Source organism: Gavia stellata, chromosome Z (genome assembly GCF_030936135.1).
Source record: "Gavia stellata isolate bGavSte3 chromosome Z, bGavSte3.hap2, whole genome shotgun sequence".
Taxonomy (NCBI): domain Eukaryota; kingdom Metazoa; phylum Chordata; class Aves; order Gaviiformes; family Gaviidae; genus Gavia; species Gavia stellata.
In genome coordinates, this window is record NC_082637.1 from 3,293,875 (window position 1) to 3,313,259 (window position 19,385).

The 19,385-nt window shown below is 40.9% G+C and overlaps 1 protein-coding gene across 1 annotated transcript; it reads left to right on the forward strand.

Moving 5' to 3' along the window:
- Positions 1–291: 291 nt before the first annotated feature.
- Positions 292–18,318, forward strand: ACAA2 (acetyl-CoA acyltransferase 2). The gene is made up of 10 exons (XM_059833764.1): positions 292–338; positions 4,693–4,859; positions 6,827–6,955; positions 8,661–8,777; positions 10,204–10,351; positions 12,314–12,489; positions 13,462–13,591; positions 15,847–15,917; positions 16,564–16,718; positions 17,657–18,318. Exons 1-10 carry the CDS (start codon positions 323–325, stop codon positions 17,739–17,741), a joined length of 1,194 nt encoding a protein of 397 aa, XP_059689747.1. The 5' UTR covers positions 292–322; the 3' UTR covers positions 17,742–18,318.
- The last annotated feature ends 1,067 nt before the right edge of the window (positions 18,319–19,385 follow it).

Consider the following 19,385-nt stretch of genomic DNA (forward strand, 5'->3'; position numbering starts at 1 on the left):
GGGCCTACCTCCGCCGCGGCCGCCGTTGCCAGGGCAACGCCGCGGGGTCCCGCCGCCCGCTCGCCGTTTCCTCCGCCGCCGATTCGCCAAAGCCCGCGCCGCTGTTTCCGGGCGCGGGGCGGACACAGGGCGAGGAAGGAGAAATCTAGTCAAGTAGAAGTGAAATAACAAAAAGAAATTTTAGAAAAAATTAAAAGCGCCGCCTGCGCGTGCTTGTCCCCTCCGCCCCCAGCGTGGCGAATGTGCGGGGGGCCAGGCGCAGGCGAGGGGGCGGGCCGGGCGCGGCAGACAGCGCAGCGGAGCGGAGCGGAGCGGTGCGGCTATGGCGCTCCTGCGGGGTGAGGCTCCTGTCAGCCCGCGGCGGGACGGGCGGCTCCCCGCCACCGTGGGAGGGATAGGGGGTCCCTGGCTGGATAGGTGGCCGCCGGTCCCTGAGGGGGAGCGCGGCCCGGGCCGGCTCCGTGGGGGCGGGTCGGTCTGCTGGGGAGGCTGGGCCGGGTCTGAGGCAAAGGTGACCGGCCGTGCCGCGGCCGTCCCGGCTGTCCTGCCCGGGGTGGCGGGAGCGGGCCTGGCCCGGGCAGGTCCTGCACTGGCCTCACGGGCGGCCCGGCTGTAGGGGCCCGTAACCCGGCGGCAGTTCGTGTTGTCCCTCAGAAAATCCAAAATGGAGCCTCTGAAGCCGTTTCTGTCCCTGCGGGGGGGGGGGGGGGGGGTTCTCCCCACTGTCTTGTCCGTGCCGTGTCAGCATCCGTGCGATAAACAGCTGGAAATAAATGCGACCTTTCAAAAACGATTTAACCGCGTCAGGTGCAGAGGGTGGAGAAGGGGTACGCGGTGTCGGTCGCAAGCCTCTCTGTGTTGAGCACTGTTTGAACATGTATTGAATATACTGTGTTTGACTTTCAGCAGTGCTTAAACCAGTTACGGTACAAACCAACTTATAGCAAAGGGTGCGTATATATATCCAATAACTGCCCGTGTTTACATGCAGTGACTAGAAGTCACTGGAAGTGACACCTGAAGTGTCAGTGACTGGAAGTTTATTTTGTCACATCCAACCCCTGCCTGTGTTAGCAGTAACAGTGCAGGTTAAACTCTCTTTGTAAGCGCCAACGGTTCCTAAAAGTGTTTTGTGTAAAGAAGTGCTTTATGCTGTACATAGTTTAAATTTTGTCTCTTAAAAATAAGGTAAATATGCCTTTTAATACCTGGTCTTGTTTAAAAACAAAATAGAAATTTATCAAAATAGGGCTTTCTACCTATTTGCCAGCGCTTTGCTACTTGACAAACTGTACCTAAATAATAACGTATGTGCAAGTCATGGTTTGAGGTTTCAGTGTTGTAGTAATTCTCTATTGCTCTGCTGAGCTGGATAAGACGGACAGCAGCTTTGCCCATACTTGTTTGATGTCAGTTTTCTGTATCTGTTTCAGGATCTCCTCTCATCTCTTGCCACAATATTTTTCATACACTGTTCTTGCTCCTTATTTTTTTTTTAGGTTAATGATTGGGTTTTAGGCCTTCAAAATAGGATCTGACGAAGAAATATTTTCATACCAAGGGCATCTGAGAAATGTTGGAGAGTTAGAGAATGTTTGAGACCTGTAGTAGCAGATCCCCATTTGAGAGCAGGTGGTTAACAAAATCGGATTAAAAGATGTCTTGAATTGAGTGTTTGATAAAGATTCAGAGTGACGCTTGCGTTCTAGCCCCTGTGCATGTGGTCGTATTCTGCTCTCATCCAATGTTTATCACCTTGGAAGACTGCAGACTCTGGAAGTCTTGCCATGCATAATGTAGGACAGTACTAATTAATGGGGACTTAAGAAGAGCTGACAAAGGCTGTAGAGTCCTTTCTCACTCAGGACTTAAGCCACCCCTTGTTGCCCCTCCTGAAGTTTTGTGGAAGGAGTAGCATTTGTAGACATCTCTCCAATCAAGCAAAATTAGGCAGGCTCTGGAGTAATATACCCTTAGGGGAATGGCTCTGTGGTCAGTTTAATGAAGCATAGCTCGACACAGGTTGTGCTGCTGCTTCTTCTTCCCTTTCTGGTTCAGTCCAGCTTTCTCTCTTAGTCTGGAATTACTGTTTTATTGAGCAACCAGAAGGTGCACTTGGGCGCAGAACTGAGCCAAATGAAAATCAGCCCCTCGTTTTCTGCCGACACTGGGTTAGTCTTCAGCTGCTGCAGTTCTGTGATCTGCTCCGGTCTATGCTTTGGCCCTGCGGGGCTGTTGTGAAGAAGTGGGCAGCAGTGAGCAGCCTCGGTGAAAGAGAGGGAGATGTTATTGTGAAAGGAAGGTTTAAGGGCAAAGTTCCATCCTCACCCCCAGACTGTTTGTTTGTAAGGCAACAAGGTGTATGTGATTCAGCAAATCATGTGGATAACCAACAACCTGGCTGAAAGGGAGGAGAACAAATTCTTTTAGCTTGGTCAGGTCCCTGAGCTGGTCTGGAGCAAAGCCTTGCAACCAGCTATTGCTGGCACAATTTTGGAGGAGACAGAGGGACAGGAATCAGTGGGCAGGAGGAGTGGTGGCAAGATGAGTGTCAAGGCCTGCTTTGCAGCAGGGAGGATAAGCTTAGGAACATGAGATCATCCTTAAAAGAGCTAAGGGTGTTTTTTTTACAAGCGTTGTTAACATGTAATGAAGACTCAAACTTAACATTCAATAAATTATTGTTAATACGATACATTTAAATCTGTCACCTGAATACTTAGAAAGTCCAGGAACTACTTCTGCAGTGACTGCATTGAGCACACTTGTTTTCCATAAACATAAATCAGTTAAAGCATCCTCACCTTTGTTAAAAAAACTGGTAGGGGTTCACACCTTGTGTTTCTTAGTAGTTTTCAGCTTTTTTAAAAAAAATAGGTACAACCAAAGTAAAAAAAAATAAAAATCAGTCAATGGATTAAGAATTGTTTCAGATTAAATTGAATTACCTGCCGGTATCAATTGAATGATGATTAAATGAAGAGTGAAAAAATGATGATAGATATAGCATACACTATGGGTATACAAGGTGTCAGTTCTCAGCATTTGTTCCAAGGCTGGTAGAGGACCTTCCCCGCAGTACCAGCTTTGGTACTTTTCAGACCTCTGAATATACAGAGGCTTCTTGAGATATATATTTTTAGTGACACTGGTGTTCCCTCTACGCTTAACAACCTGAAGAGGGGATTTTTTTGATGTATAATAGTTAACAGCTATTTATTTCTTGAAGGAAATAAAATCTGCTTCCCACAGTTTTTGAATAGTTACGCGTCAACGCTACATTTTAAGGGAGCAGCGGTAGCATGCTTGGCGAGATTTCTTTCTAAGGTCTGCTGGGTACCCCAGAAAAAAGCCTGTGGGCAGCATCAGGATGTGAGGGTGCTACTCTATTTTGCTATCTTCATGGCTTTGAAAGCCACATTGGTTTTCTCATTCATCCCTATCCTTGAAGCTGCAATTCTTGCTTAGTCTACTTCAGGGGATTTCCCAGATGATCTTCTGAGCATATTGCCTGTTTCAGATCCCAACATTGTGTTCAGGTCCTTGTCAGTGGAGCAGGCTTGACCTTGATCAGTTTGGAAAGTCCTTTTCTATACATCATGCAGCCTGGGATCCAAATACATGAGAGGCAGAGGAGAACCTTCCCTCTGACAAACCAACCAAAGAGTATGGATCACACAGCCTCTAACAGGAGGCTTGAAACCAGTGTTCATGAGCAGCTTCAGGGACAGGCATTTTCATTTGCCTTCATTCTCATACCCCTTTATATCCTTCTAGTGTTACTTAAAATAACTGTGGATGTTTCATGGCAGCTGTAGAAAAGGGAGGGTGAGCTCTGTTGTTCAAGTGGGGGAAAGTTCACAGGCTGCCTCCCACTTGTTTCTGCCCGCAGAGCAGAGAGCCACTGTGACAAGCGGTTGGTAGATGTTGGGTTTGGTTCAGAGACAGCTTCTCCCAAGCTGAAATTCATAAAGACTACTTCTGGACAATCCATTTGTACACATGCCCTTGCGCATGTTCTCCTGTCTATTGAAAACATTTTCTTCTCAGAAACTGGAAGTCTGATGCTAATGCAGTTTAGGTGACCTATATAATTCTGGAAATAGCATGAAGTTTTTGATTAGGGAATGTTTTTCCTCTTAAGTTAAAGGAATCAAAGTTAAAATGCATATAAAAAGTTGTTTTTGTTTTGCTTTATTGTTTTTTTTATTCTTTGTGAAAACAGTTTCAGAGTATAAGCCAAAAACCTGATTTTTCTAGGACGAGGGAATGGCCTCTTTGTTTCTTAAAAGAACTGTTCCTCATCTGATTGTTTCACAGGTGTCCACTGTGGGATTTCATGGGTGTTACTTTCATGCTTTTAGTACACTAGCACTGATGTCTGATGTGGTGTGGCAGCCTCCTTTGTCTGCCTGATATCCAAACTATCTGGTTTTTTCAACGCTCTTTGTGGAAAAGAGGTATTTCTGGAATCTTCCCAGCTTTTCTTTCTGACCATTAATTCTGCATTTCTTCCCAGTCTAAAGTACTGCTATATCTTATAGTTTACTTATCTTGAACTGCGTGGCTTCACATTGTCTATATTTATTTACAAAGCCTCTTGTGAATTTAGGATGTTACCCAGTTGAGGCTGACTTGGTGATTTTTTGTTTGTAAGACTGCACATCTGGTTAATTTTTGCTTCTGTTGCAGGTGTATTCATTGTTGCAGCAAAGCGAACTCCTTTCGGGACCTATGGAGGTTTGCTGAAGGACTTCACAGCCACCGATCTGACAGAACACGCTGCTCGAGCTGCGTTGGCTGCTGGCAAGGTCTCTCCTGAGATCATTGACAGTGTCATTGTTGGCAGCGTCATGCAGGTTGGTAGCATGGAAAATTTGCTGGTTGGTGATTATTTCAGTCATCTGTGTGGTCCTATAGATATTTATCTCACCTTTGCAGCCAAGAATAAACCAAAGGGGTGGAAATGAAATGGGTAAGTAGCCTTTATAGTGTAGTGTTTCCTGTTCATGTTTAAGGGACGTACCCTGCATGATTTGTGATATTATTGGGAGCAAGGCTTAGCTTTCTTTTTTTAGGACCAAAGGTAGTTTAAACTAGGACAAGCTGATCGTCTAAAAATATGAATTCATGAAATGGTTAGTTGGTAGTCCCTGGTATGTTTTCCCTGTTTTAATGACTTGAGCTGTGTAACTGATTTGAGCCCATTTCCATTGAGTTTTCTAAATAGATTTTTTTTTTTTGAGTGAATATGAGTTTACTTTGAGTTGAAGGGATACATGCCTTGATTGGCAGAGACATTTGGACAATCAATATCTTTTCCAAAGAGCTTGTGATGTAGATGCTATTGTATGCAGGGCACCAGCATTGCAAAACTGCAGTTATCCACATATCTAGGTTAGGGTCTTTGTTTTAGGCAAGACAGCAAAGCGCATTTCTGGGTTTGTTTTGTTTTGTATTCTGGCTTCACCGTTATTAAGGGTAGGCAGTCTTATTTTGCACAGTATCAAGGGTGCAGAAGAAACAAATACCTGAGAACTTTCATGATAAGTGAACAAACATGCAGTATTCCTTCTTAAGGATTTTCAGCCAAAAGAGAAGCTCTTGATTATTCTGTCTCCTACAGCTACCATCTCAGCTTCTTTTATTCAACTTTTTAGGTTTTGTAAGAACTGTTTGTGGCCTAGGAAAAAAAATTGCTGCATCCAAATCTCTTGTAATGCTTTCACATAAAAACCAGCATTCTCCTAATAAAAAAAAAAAAGTCTTTTCATGTTGAAATTACATTTCTTTTCCTTTGCGTCATAATTCACCATCCCAATGGGGATTTAGTCCTGGATTCCTCTTAAGTATGATTTGATTAAGTTTAAATAACTATGAATGTATGACCATTTTAAACTCTCCTTCTTCAGTAGAAGTGGCTTGATTACTTTTTTTTTTTCTGAACTTGCATTGGCACATAGCATTGTGCAGAGCTTTGTCTTTATAATACATATTAGCTTAGGGCATGATGCCCAAGAGCATAAGTGTTCTCTCTGTTTGGAAAAGATCCATTACAAACCTATAGCAGTGCTGTTATAATTTTTTATTCTGTACCTGTGCTCGCCATCATCTGCTGACTCAGTAATTGAAATGCGGAAGCCTCATCGGTTTTGTTTCATCTCACGTTGGAGCCTGGTTTATTAAAAGAGTGGGTTCTGAAGCAAACTGTTCTGTGTGCGGTAGTTTGCTTTTCAAATAGAAGTCTGATATAACCGTCTTTGAAAAGCTTTGGAGGAATGAGGTTTCATTGTTAGAAGAGGCCGGTGTCCAATTAGAATATCACAGTTACGAAATTTCCTGATGTGGATTAGAAGCAGCAATGGCATCTCCGCATTCTCCACATTGTCTGTTTTTTTGGGGCCTTCCCCTGTTAATTTGAGCAATTTTAGTTTACCTTGAAATAATTGCTGCTCGCCAGTCAGGATCTGGTCTTATATCAGTCTGGTGTGTGTATGCTGTTTTGAAAATAAGGGATAAGGAAAAATGTAAGACTATTGAGATGCTGACTTCAGTCTTAACATTTGTAGTCCCATTTCTGGCCTGATGTCTAGCTTTTATGGCACACAGTTTCTTTAAAATGCATGTTAAGACATTGGCCCTTTTTGATCATGTAGGATGGTGTCTTTTTGAAGTTAATCAAAGTGCTTCTTATGACTAGGTTTTCTGTTGAACATACACTATTTTCTATCAGTGATGCAATTACACCATTCTGACTTTTCATCAGGACTTTTACTTTCCAAAGAAATTAGAGTGTAACAAAATCTTTTCTTTGTTCTGTCTGCAGAGCTCCGCAGATGCGATTTATATTGCAAGACATGTTGGTTTACGTGTGGGAGTTCCTGTCCCAGTTCCAGCCCTCACTGTCAACAGGCTGTGTGGCTCTGGTTTCCAATCCATTGCCAGTGGATGTCAGGTACAAAGCTCTTTTTTTCTGTAGTAGTTGTAACCTTTATCAGATTGTTCACATGAGAGAAGAGATGGGTGTAGAAACATGTACTTCGTGTTTGGGATGAGTCTTAACATGGATATTTAGCTACCATTGGTAGAGGCTTCCTATTGTCCTGCATGGTTTTGTGCAGCTTCCACAGTGCCATATTTTGTAGTTGTTTTTAAAAATCATCATTGTAGCTATTAGGAGTTTAAAATAAGGAATGGAACAAGTGTTAGCCAGTGAAATAGAGCTCAGCTGTGCAACAGTTGCATTCTGTGATCCTGTTTGTATGAATAGGAATTATGGGGCATCAGAACCACAACAGGAGGCTTTCATCTTTTGATCATTGTTTATATTCTCACCTAGCTAGCTATGTAAGCAGCAACCTGTTCATTCTAAGTGTCTTTTTGTTCAAAGATCCAAACCTGCTCATGGATTAAATAATTAATAGCATCACTTCCTCTAAAACAGAAGAAAATCAACTTCTCGTTGAGTGGTTGGCCAAAACCACTGAGTAAGATGGTACAGTGGTATAGTGATTTTTATTTTATTTGTTCATACAGAGCAGCGGTCTACTACTAGCGGTGGTCTAGACCTTACAGAATGAAAGGGTATTTTATGAATCTTTCAGCAACCACATAGTGGGTTTTTTTTTTTTTTAAAAAGTTGCCATTGGCTGGAAAATTATTTTAGATCTGATCCTTTAAAGGAAAAATTGTGGAAGACAAGGTAGAGTTAAGGTTACATGTTTACAGTAATATCCATCTGCTAGTGCTTTCTGCAAAGGCTATACACACATTTGTCTACACTGAAAAAATCTGTCGAAGAATTTGACCACTTATAACAAAAGTATGGTTGTGAGTTCTTTCCCAAAGATGGGGTTTCATTAATGCACCTCGTGTTTCTGTATTTCTCTGGCACACAACAAAGCTGCAGTTTCAATTCTAAACTGCTGAAATGTACACAAAATTTTTGGTAACTATAGGAAGCATCTCAGCATGTATCACTACAAATCAGCCATATTAATTATTAATTGGTCATCTCAAATGCATATCAAGATAATTCCATCTACTTCCATTCCAGTACACAAATAACCTTAACTGTCCAACTGAGTGAATCATTTTAAGGAAGCAGAAGTTTTGAGTGGTCTGATGGTGCTTTTAGGAATTAGGACTTTTAGGTTCTGTGCGCTTTGCCAATGATGAATTAGTGTGTTTTGGGGGTTTCTTTTGGCAGCTTACTTGGCTAATGTTTTCTAAAATCATCTCCCATTTTTTTTTTAGAATCATAAGGTCTAGTTTCAGGCTTTGAGGTTTAATTTGTGTTCCTTTTGAGAAAATTGGAAGCTCAAAAAGAAACTTCAGCCATCTGTGAATCTAACCACACAAGCATGCAGGTGCTTAATGGCTTTGTTCCTCCATCCTGTCATATGTGTGCACACATATTCTCTTCCTCCCTCATTGATATAATCATTCCTTGCTGAAAGGAGGAAGGAACACGTAATGAAAGAGGCAGACCCCAGTCTGAACAGAAGGTTAAACCCTTCATAAATGTACACATGGCTAAGCAGGAATTAATTCTCTGTGTGTGGCTTTGTAGGTGACAAGGTCTTTTTCTGAAACTGTTGTTATTGTCTTACTAAACCAGCAAGCTAAACCCTAGATCTGTTTCATTTTTCTGTTAACAGGAAATTTGCCTTAATGACTCAGAAGTTGTTCTGTGTGGTGGAGCTGAAAATATGAGCCAGGCTCCTTATGCAGTTCGAAATATTCGATTTGGAACCAGATTAGGAGCAGAACTCAAGGTCTAGTATTTTTTTTTTTCCTTCTGAATAAAGTCATGTTTACAGAGCAACATAAAGTATCAGGCCTGTAGGCACTATATTCTTGCAAATGAAGTATTGGAGATTAGATCCAGATTTAGTTGTCAAAAGCATTTATCCAGTATTCAGACATTATCAAAACAGTAGTTTCAGGCAATTTTGTTAAGCATGCCAGTTTTCCAGCTTTTCCAAAACCATATTTGAATTCCTGTTCCATGTTAAGCATATCAATAAACTCTTAGACACAAAACTTAGTGCACTTGGTACATCCCATCAAAGTACTGTATATAATATAAAAACTTGTCAGAGGCTGTGAAATCAAGGCATACACAGTTTAAGTAAGGCTAGTAAGGCTAGCAATGGGTAGATGGACTGGTAAAGAACATGTATACCTCCAAGCTGCAGGCATCTATCAATTTTAAAAATGGAAACTTGAAGTTAAATCCATTGACAGAGAAGTTGTTTTTACATTTTCTTCTGAAGATATATCCTTAGTGAATATTGTGGGAAATTTGCAGCAGGACCCCGTTCTGCTCTTATAATTACCGTTTACTCAGTGGGTCATAACAGACATCAAAATGGTTATCAGGATATTTCAGTGTTTCAGCCCTTTGTTTTTTTCTACGCCATTTTTCCATTACGATGATGGTGAATATGAAGTCCGCTTGACTCTGTTCTATGAGTCTTGTGTGACACTGTGACTAAGCCTCAGTTCCTACAGAGAGCACCTTCACAAGGTTGCTGATAACACTAAGTCTCCATAGGTACCACTGGGTTCTTACCATGAAGGTAATTGAATTATACAGTGGCAGGTGAATGAGTGATTTATCTTGCGGAACTTTATGAGTGACGGAGAGATGACAAAACCCATCTGAACTGACTGGGCTTGCCTTTATCAGGTTAAGTGAAGTTAGACTTGGGTATTTCCTCACCTGAGATGTTTTACCCACAGAAACCTTTGACTCAAGTTAGGTGATTTTACCTGACAGTAGAGAAAGAGCCAAAGAATCAGTAGGCTGCTGTGCCTTTTCACAGTTCCTCACCTTTCCTTCTTGGTAACCAGAAAGACAGGTGTGTTTTCTCATAGGTCTCTAATAAATATTTCATCCAGCAGTGAAATGCGCTGAAATGCTAAGAATCATAGGCTTTCCCCAAACCTCTCAGGGCCACATGAGTGGAAAGAACCACACTACAGCACAATGTGGATTAACTAAAATAACACACAAGAACTCGCATACTGTCTTGCAGTGTGTTTGTTCTAATTTAAATAATCTATCTGTAAGTAACCTGAGTTAATCTTACAAAGAGATAATTAGTTTCCAAGAGGCTGCTGAATAATTAGAAACTGTCAATAATAAATGTTAATTTTGCCTGCTTTATAATTTTCTTTTCATAATGTTCCATGCAGTTGGAAGACACGTTGTGGGAAGGTCTAACAGATACACATGTTAAAATACCTATGGCAGTTACAGCTGAAAATCTGGCTGCAAAATACAACATCACGCGAGAGGACTGCGACCGATACGCATTCAAAACGCAACAGAGATGCAAAGCTGGTTAGTAAATTTAGGAATAGAAGTGTTTATATGACACTAGTTTCAAATCTAGTCAGTTTTTAGGATCGATTCAAAATGTTTTTAACTTCTGTGTAGCTTGTGCATCTTGGTGTAATTTGTCTTTTGATCTGCAGATACTGTAATTTTTGCTTTTGTTTGCCCTGTGGTACAAGTAGCGTGCTCCTAGGGGGTTTGACTTTGAATATGCTGAGTCAGGTGGTGTGCCTAGCAGCAGGTTAAGTAATGAACCCCTTTCCACTGGCTTGCTGCATCTTCTTAGTGGACATTCAATAGCCGTTCAGGCAGCAAATGCTGTTGGTCTGTCACATGTCACCTCTTGCCTGAACAGGATTCATGTTCATGAATGTAGCTTGTTGGTGCCCCTTTGGCGGGATGCCTTGCCCTTCCCTGTGGCAGAGCAGCCTTGTCCCAGGTGTGCCTGACTCCCCTCCTTTCTTCCCTCTCCACCACAGAACAGTCCTCTCCCACAGCGACACGCATCCTTCTTGCATGCCAGCATGTGTTATAATTGATCTAAATCCTTTTTCTTCCTTTTGCAAATTGTATGGTATTCTACAACCCTTGAACAGGAGGAGATGGAATCTGAAGAGGTGATACTTGTTCAGGACCTGCGTTTAAACTGTTCTCTGGGTGGTTTACGGGTCCAAAGCTGTAATTCAGAGGCATTGGGTTACGGTGAAATTGACTGATAGTGTAAACAGGATGGTAGGCCAAAAGCCAGTAGAATGTGTAGTGGTCCTCCAGGGACTTCAACATACATTGCAGCCCAAAGATGACCATAAGAAGCAAAGATTGAAGCATACTTTTAGATTCTAATCATGGTGCTTTTTAACAGTTGTTAGTCTTGAAGAAAGATTTTGTGGGTTTTTTCAATGGGTGTAGCAGTGCTTTTTGTAGTTTTTGTCAATTGTGTGTTAACTTCCTTGCCAATCTTGTTAGCTAACTCCTGCCATTCTTGGAGTCTTTGCTAGAAACTGTGCCCCTGAAGAGGCTTTTGGTTCTTTCTTGTTTTCTAGGATTTTGCCTTGCTGTTTTTATTTCTGCTTGTTAAGACCAGTTCATCTTATTCCACACTAAAGAGAGTCCTGTGGCTAATGAGGAAAGAAAAAGATTTTGTAGAATTTATTGAGAAAGTTCAGAGGTAGCTAAACAATATCAGATATGGCAATTTCAGTGTCTTAGTTTTAAATCCCTTAGAGGTGCATTTGTGGAATGATTTGAAGTGGCTGGGAGTCTTGGTTCAGTTTTAGGAGATAGTTGTTGTTTTGTTTTTAAATCTGTATGTTCAGATCAATGTTGTGGACACAAAAGGTAGCATTTAGTTGCCTGAATATTAGCATCTAATGTCATCTTAGGTGATGTGGCCAGATGCTCTTACGTGTATCTTAGATAACTACAATGTCTTGAATTGTCTCAGGTTGTTCAGGCAGCTCAATCCTATTCTAAGATTGTGACTTATTTGTGAGATCCTGTTGAGGAACAGCTTGGACAGGATTTTAATTGATATACAATAGCTTATGCTTAGGATTTTTTCCCATGTTCCTCTCTGAATGAGATTTACAGCTTCTTGGCCCTCTGATAAGTGACAGAGCTGTAGGATAAAGCAACAATACAGGGGAATGTGTACCAAAAATAAATCTAGTGGTTAAAAAAAGAAGAAGTGTTCAGTTATTTAACACTGAAATAACACTTTAATATTTGGGACTTTCTTTTGAGAAATTTGAGAATGTATTTGTAGAGTTTTTGCCCAATTTCTAAAAAAACAAACAAACAATAAACCACCAACCAGCCTATTTAAACAAAATAAAGCATAAACAGTACTGTCCCTGAACTCTTGGTTAAAACAGAGCAAAAGTTGTGTGCACATGAAAATAGGTCATGCTGCGCAATCATCTTGATATTTTTATCAGAGTCCTTTTATTTTCCTTTTTGTGGTTGCAGCTCATGATGCTGGTTACTTTAAGGCTGAGATGGCGCCAATTGAAGTGAAAACGAAAAAGGGGAAAGAAAGTATGCAAAAGGACGAGCACCCCAAACCCCAGACCACTCTGGAACAACTGGCAAAACTCCCATCTATTTTTAAAAAGGATGGAACGGTGACTGCTGGGAATGCTTCAGTGAGTACGTCAAAGCCTTGGGTTGTGAAAGTTTCACCTCTAAGGTTCTCCAAATTTATTGTCACTGTATTTATGTCTCACTGAGCCACCTTTGGCTGTCAACGGTGTCTCCTGATGAAAATGATTTCTAATTCTGCAATTGAATGCCCCTGGTTGACTGTTCCAGCCCCAAGATGGCAGGGGATCCTTCACTCTGCTGCTATGTCCTAAAATTTGGTTCTGTGGATTGTCACTGTTCTTTTAGTGAGGCATTGACACTTCATCAGCCTCGAATTATACCGTTGATACCTGCAGTGGCTGTGTAGGATTAGCCATTCTGCTTTCTTTTGGGGGGCAATGATTACTGAACATTTGCCTTACAAATCATGCATTATATTAGTGGGCATGCTGCTGCTGCTCATCTTTGTACCACAATTAGAATCCTCTGTAGCCCAAACCAATTTTGCTCTTACCCGGAGTAGACTGGGTGCTCAGCAGCACGTCATTACGGACTGTTCCTCTTACAGTCATTATCTTAATCAATTGATTAATGTTCTTTGGGCCAGAAGGACCACTGTGATCATATCATCAGAATTCCTGCCTAAAATAGATCATAGCCACGGTAAGTACGGGTGTCTGTAAAATGTCTTTTATAATTAATAGGACATACGTTATCCAATATTAATAGTGTCCTTGCAAGTCTACAGAATGGTATTTCCAGTGTAAGGGAAACTTTAAGTGGAAAAAATGTATTTTTCTTTTCTAAAACATGGAAATCAATTAAACATCTATATTTAACTTTCTTTCACAGTCCACAGACTAGTGAAAGATTGTGGTTTGTTGTTTTCAATAAACATTAATACAGTTGTTAAATGTTAATAATAGTGTCTTGGATTCAAGCTTTTTTTGAGGGGCATATTTAGTTTACAGGGTGGGGTTTTTTTGTTTGGTTGTATTTTCTCCACTAAGCATGCTTTTCTCTCTTATTGCAAGGGGGTGTGTGATGGAGCTGGTGCAGTCGTCATTGCCAGTGAATCAGCACTTAAAAAGCACAGTCTTACTCCTCTGGCAAGAGTAGTAGCCTATCACTCAGCTGGCTGTGACCCTTCCATAATGGGCATTGGTAAGCTGCAATAAAGCACATTATTTTATAGCATCAAGCAGCATTAAAATATTCTTGTGTTGGGCATTCTAAAGGAAAGAAAGGGAGGCTGCAGTGTGCTGAGTCTGGTAGCGCTGAAGATGTTTGTGTGGCTTACTACAGAGAGACTGTCCGTTCCACTGCATCAGTCCATCCCTCTTACGCAGAGGGACTGACTTACTCCTCAGTTTGGCTGAAAGGATATGTGCGGTGCCAGACCTGTAGCATCAGCACTGAACGATAGTCCCTCAGGCACCTTTTTTTTTTTGTCCTTTTTTATGCTCTCTGTTAGTAAGTCAGGACAATAGGCGCACTCTCAATATTTTTAAAACCGGTTTTCTCCTGAAATTCACTTTAGTTTCCTGTAAGCTTTAAATCCCATTATTAAATGTGTAACTATGAGTTGTCTTCCTCACCTCTTGCTGAAGGAGTATTGGCTGTGTGTACTCCTTTCGGCTGTTACTCAGTTGCTCAAGCTAAGATTGGATTACAGCATACACGTATGTTCAGGTATTATTTTGGCAAACCAACTACTTCCCTTTTTTTGTTAGTTCCATATTTTATGGTTCCTAATCAAGTAGCCATTAATGCAAACAAACCCTCAAAGCCAATCCAGACACCCCAGGATTTTTCCCTTCTGTTTAGTTTGTAGACAGCATTGTATCCCAGCATCGCTTTTCCTTTCTGCCCTTCTGTTCAGAGAGGTCATTGTTGACTGGTTCCATGTGTCAGTAGAAATGCAAATGAAGCATTGTCAGATTTGTTTTCTTGATCAGACTATCTGACTAACACAACCTTCAAAGCAAATGTAGAGGGAGGGTTTCTTTCGCTAGACTTCATGCTGTCATTGTGCTTTCTAAACTCGCCCATTCTTTCTAGGTCAGGCAACTCTTTTAGCTGGTTTAAAAACTTCATAAATCATATGGAGAAACAGTTAGTATCCTAACTCCTTAACACCACAGCTTGTCCCCAGCAACTCAGAAAGACCAGATGAGATTCATCGACATGACAGAAAGAGATCTGAGAACAGGAGCTCAGACTGAGCAACTGCCCTTTCACATACTGATAGTGATAGGGAGTACTGCCTCACAATGTCTAGTGAGAGAATTCATTATTGAAAAAAAAGGAGAGAGAAAGGCAAAAATAGTTTACTTGGCTGTCATTAATGGTCTTTGTATTGTCCACATGAGACCCTCCCATTACTCTCACACGTAATGGGCATACTAAAATCCGTCCGTAATGAGATGCATTTAGAGTCTAGTACTAAGCTGCTTGAGGACTCCACTGAGCTTTGAACTGGGTCCTTTCTTCTTTTAATTTTGCTGTCTCTTCGGTCAATTACTTATTTTTATGGGTTTTTATTCTTTGAGCTATGAGTTTTCAACGCCATGTTTTGGTAGTGAGATAGCATTTAGGATTGTTAATGTTTTAGGATTATTTTTTTTTTGTCTAACGATCAGCTACTATCTAACATCTCAATATTTTTGGCCTACAAGCACATATCTAATTAACCCCTTCAAATTCTCTTAGAGTGTCTCTTTCCTTAGGTAGCTGTGCTTTGAGATTAATCTCCGCTAGTGGATTATACTAGGTCGTAGATGTCAGCTTTCTTCCAGAGAACAGTTTTATTGCCAAACTCTGTAATATTCCTAAAAAAAAAATCTTACTGTCTTTAGTTGGCTGGGACCTGGGTCCAAGGGAACATTTTATTGTTAGTTTCTTTGACTAGAAGATTTTCAGGTAAATTATATTAAGAATACCAAAACAACAATACCCATAACTAAACACATGACCAGCAAACTCCAGAACAGCCTGCCTTTTCTTTTTTGTATACATGGAGCCTGCAAGTTCTGAGGAAAGAATAAGCTGAACCAAGAGTACTGGGAAGGAGAATACCTCAACACTGTCATGAATTTGTTTTATTTGGCTGAGGACTGTCAGTTCTCTTGACTTGAAAGCTATGCGTGTGTTTACCTACATAGCTGTGCAGTCGGAGTGACACTCCTAACTTTCCCTGGCAGCGTGTTGAGAAGGCTGCCAAATAGTTTTGAGATTTAGGAGTTCTCTTACCACCTAATAAAGCAGGTGAGTGGCATATCCAAAATTCATTGGCTGCACAGAGGCTTATGGGAGGGGATCTGATGAGGCTTTATGAAGCTATCCTATGTATAATATGCTTATAAGCCTTTATTTATTTATTTTCTATTTAACCAACTGTGCATACAATTTCCAAATAGGCCCTGTACCTGCAATTACCGAGGTCCTGAAGAAAGCAGGATTGACCCTGAAGGACATGGATTTGGTAGAGGTAAGGAGTTTTAACATGAACAGTGAGGTTACTCTTGATTTTTAGCAGAAACATTCCACTCGTACGTGTAGGCTGTGATCACAAGGTAGGTGTTTCTCCATGTCTGGAGCCCACCTGTCTTGGTTCGCCTGCCTGATCTCTGTCCATCTAGTTTCTACCACCCAGTCAGTTGCACAGTCATTACAAAAATCTCAGGCACGTGGAAATGGAAAATGGTGTGATAGCATTCCATGGAAAAAAATAGCCTCATGTGACACGAGGTTCTACTCTGTTGGCTGGACTGTTAATGTTTTAAGTTAGTCATACTTCTCCCTTTGTGAACAAGGCCATTTTTGTCAGAGCAATAAGCTCTTTGTGAACACACTGCATCAGAATATAGCGCGCCTTTTTTTTATATAACATACTATATACTTGCTTTGTATCATATGTGCCAGAAGGATTTTAATTTACATTGGGTTGGCCTGACATTGGGTTGTGTGTTGTCTCAGTACGCTTTTATAAACACAATGTTTAATATTTTTCTCAATCAAAGTGAGCTGGAGAAGAAGCGCACCTCATTTAATCTTGTGCGCACACATGCTGCTGAAAGCTTGTGTGGAAAGTCAGACATGAACAGAACAGTTGCATTGTTTCTCTGGTGTTTTAGGTGAATGAGGCATTTGCACCTCAGTATCTAGCTGTCGAAAAAGTTTTGGGCCTTGACCCTGAAAAAACCAATGTCAACGGAGGTGCCATCGCTATAGGTCATCCTTTGGGTGCTTCAGGATCACGGATCACAGCTCATCTGGTTCACGAATTAAGGTATGTACGTAGCCGATAGCTGCTAGCAGTGAATGCAGTGCTGATGTATTTATGCCTGCAAAAGATTTTTAGTATGGATACTGTGTGACTAAAATCTTTCAGTCCACTGGCTTAAAACTCTCCTCACTGAAGTGTACCACTTCGTGTACAAATTTGTTACTTTTGTGCTGTAGTCCAGGTCCTGCGTCTTGCCTCATATTCCATTCTGTTGTCATTACAGGATTTCTTGCTTCCTTTAGATCTGATCCAAGCCCGCAGTGGTCAGTGGGAAGGTTTCCTTTATAGAAATGGCCTTCGAACAAAGTCTGTTCTTTTCTTAACAGGGTCCATTTAAAAGGCTTTGTCATCACTTTCTTTCTCTGTCAGTCCATTTTCAGAAGTTTTGACTCTTTTGGCTTGCTTGATATGCTTAGCACCATTTTAATCTGAATTTTCCCTCTTTTTTTTTTTTTCCCCCTCAGGGCAGAGATCACTCTATCTTTTTGCTTGTACTTGCAACACTATATTAGTGTCAATCATAAAGCCTCAGTTAATTTGCACCTCACAGAAAACTGTTTCTTGGAGTGTGGCTGTAGAAGACTTAGCTTTTAAAAACAACCTTGGCAATAAAATTCTATTTTACTTACGCTATTTTTATTATGTGTTGAAACCACAAGTATCCTGTAATGTCATCCCTTGCCATTTTGCATTCCGAAGAACAATATAATATACCATCTTTTAGATGGTAGAAGACTCAGACCTGCAACTCCTTGTTTTTCTACAGAAATATTTCAACATCAGTTGAGGCTTCATGATATTTTTCTAGAAAAACAAGAACATACACATGTCATCTTTAGTAGTACCTAGTTAATAGCTAGTTTCCTTTCATAAAATCAGGACAACAGCTACTATGGTTTCATAAACGTAAATAATTTTCACTGTTAACTTTTTCTGTACAGGCGTCGTGGCGGGAAGTATGCGGTTGGGTCAGCTTGCATTGGCGGTGGGCAAGGTATTGCTCTTATCATTGAGAACACAGCCTGAGAGATTATGGAGTCTGCAGTGTTGCCTGAATTACTAATTCCCTGAGAAACTTCTGCCTTTTGTGACAATAAAGCATCACTACCTGCCTTCGTTCTGTGCCATTCCTGCAAGGTAAAGGAACAGCTGAGAAGTCTGAATTCTGAACAAAAAGGTTCATTAATGTCTTTCTATCTAAAGGAAGTGTAACATCTATATAATTTCATACTGATGAAGTATTTTCTAAAAGCCTTTTTTCAATCAAAGTTAATGCATTTCTGTAGGCAAAATTCTTTTCATTTCCTGAGGAAATTGCCTGTCAAACTTGCACCAAACCTGCCTTAAAATAGCAGTCAGGGCAGCTTTTTAAGCAAGTATTGCTTAACCTATTCCTATTTCAGCTACTGCTGCTGTCTGGCACACGTGCCTCTTTTATCAGGAAGTGTGAAAATTGAATTGGAGACCTTCTGAAGTATATGCTGATTGTAGATTGATGGCTATAACCTGTACCCTGCTGTTTTGCAAGGGAAAAGGAAATGAGCGAAAGCTGAAATTTCCATTGTGCCTCCCAAAAGAACAATAAATAAAGCAGAAAAAAGGGCTTGGTGTTCATTCGTTTGTTTGTTTATTTTAAAAGTAAATCACTGTGAGAATTGTTACATTTGGTAAGTCAGTGTTTGTTTTTGGAGAGACTGTTTTTCCTGGCCAAGGAATAACTGGTGTTTACTAAGTAGTTTCTAGAGAACTCTAGAAAATCTGCCAGCCTTCCAAGAAGGGGGGAAGTTGCATCTAACTGTGTTGCTGCATGGTAACTGCATACATACAGCATACATACAGCAACTCATTTCTTAACTTCCTCCCATAGTATCGTTTGTATCTCTTGGGTCATTTAATGTGGGGCTGTTCTTAGCTAGTTTGAGAAGTGCGCATCTGAGCAAGTTGTCTTGCCTCTCACAGGCAGTGGAGTTGAAGTTATGAATCATTTGACATAATGTAGATGACGTTTGGATGAAAGGAGATTTCCGTTGACTGTACTCACAGTCCTCTAGGCTCGCTGTACCGTCAAGGGCAACTTACAGCTTGCTCTGATGTAGACGTCTACATTAGATACAGTTACTTGGAGAGATCCCATGTCAGAGACAGCACGCATTTCTCCATAGCCTGTACTGTGCTACGTAGACTAAGAATTCAGCCTTTACTCTTTCTCATCCTCTGTCCACTGTCCAAATATAGCTTATCTACAACTTCTTCTTGCCACTCCACTGGCACGAGCTGTGACAGTTGTGAAGGTGGGAGGTTATTCAAAACCCGACTGCCTAGTCTAGCAAGAAATTCAGGTCAAGGCAAGTATTGTTACAACTGGTGGATAACAGTTGAAGTATGGTGATCACCATTCCTGGGGGTTTTATGGATGCACTGTCTTTAATGACTGTAGAAATACTTAGCGCTGTTTATATGGATTAAAAAACAACCTGGCTGCCATAAGGCAGCAAACCAGATGTTCATTTAACACAGTATCTGTTTTCCTTTTTCTGATGTATCTTAGTAAATTACTGGGGTTTCTCTGTTCAAGATACAGTTGCCACGTGGATTTTATATTCTATTCTTAGTTCCTTCCATAATAACCAATAACTAATTCCCTCTTCCTTCGTGACTGTAGGTAATCAT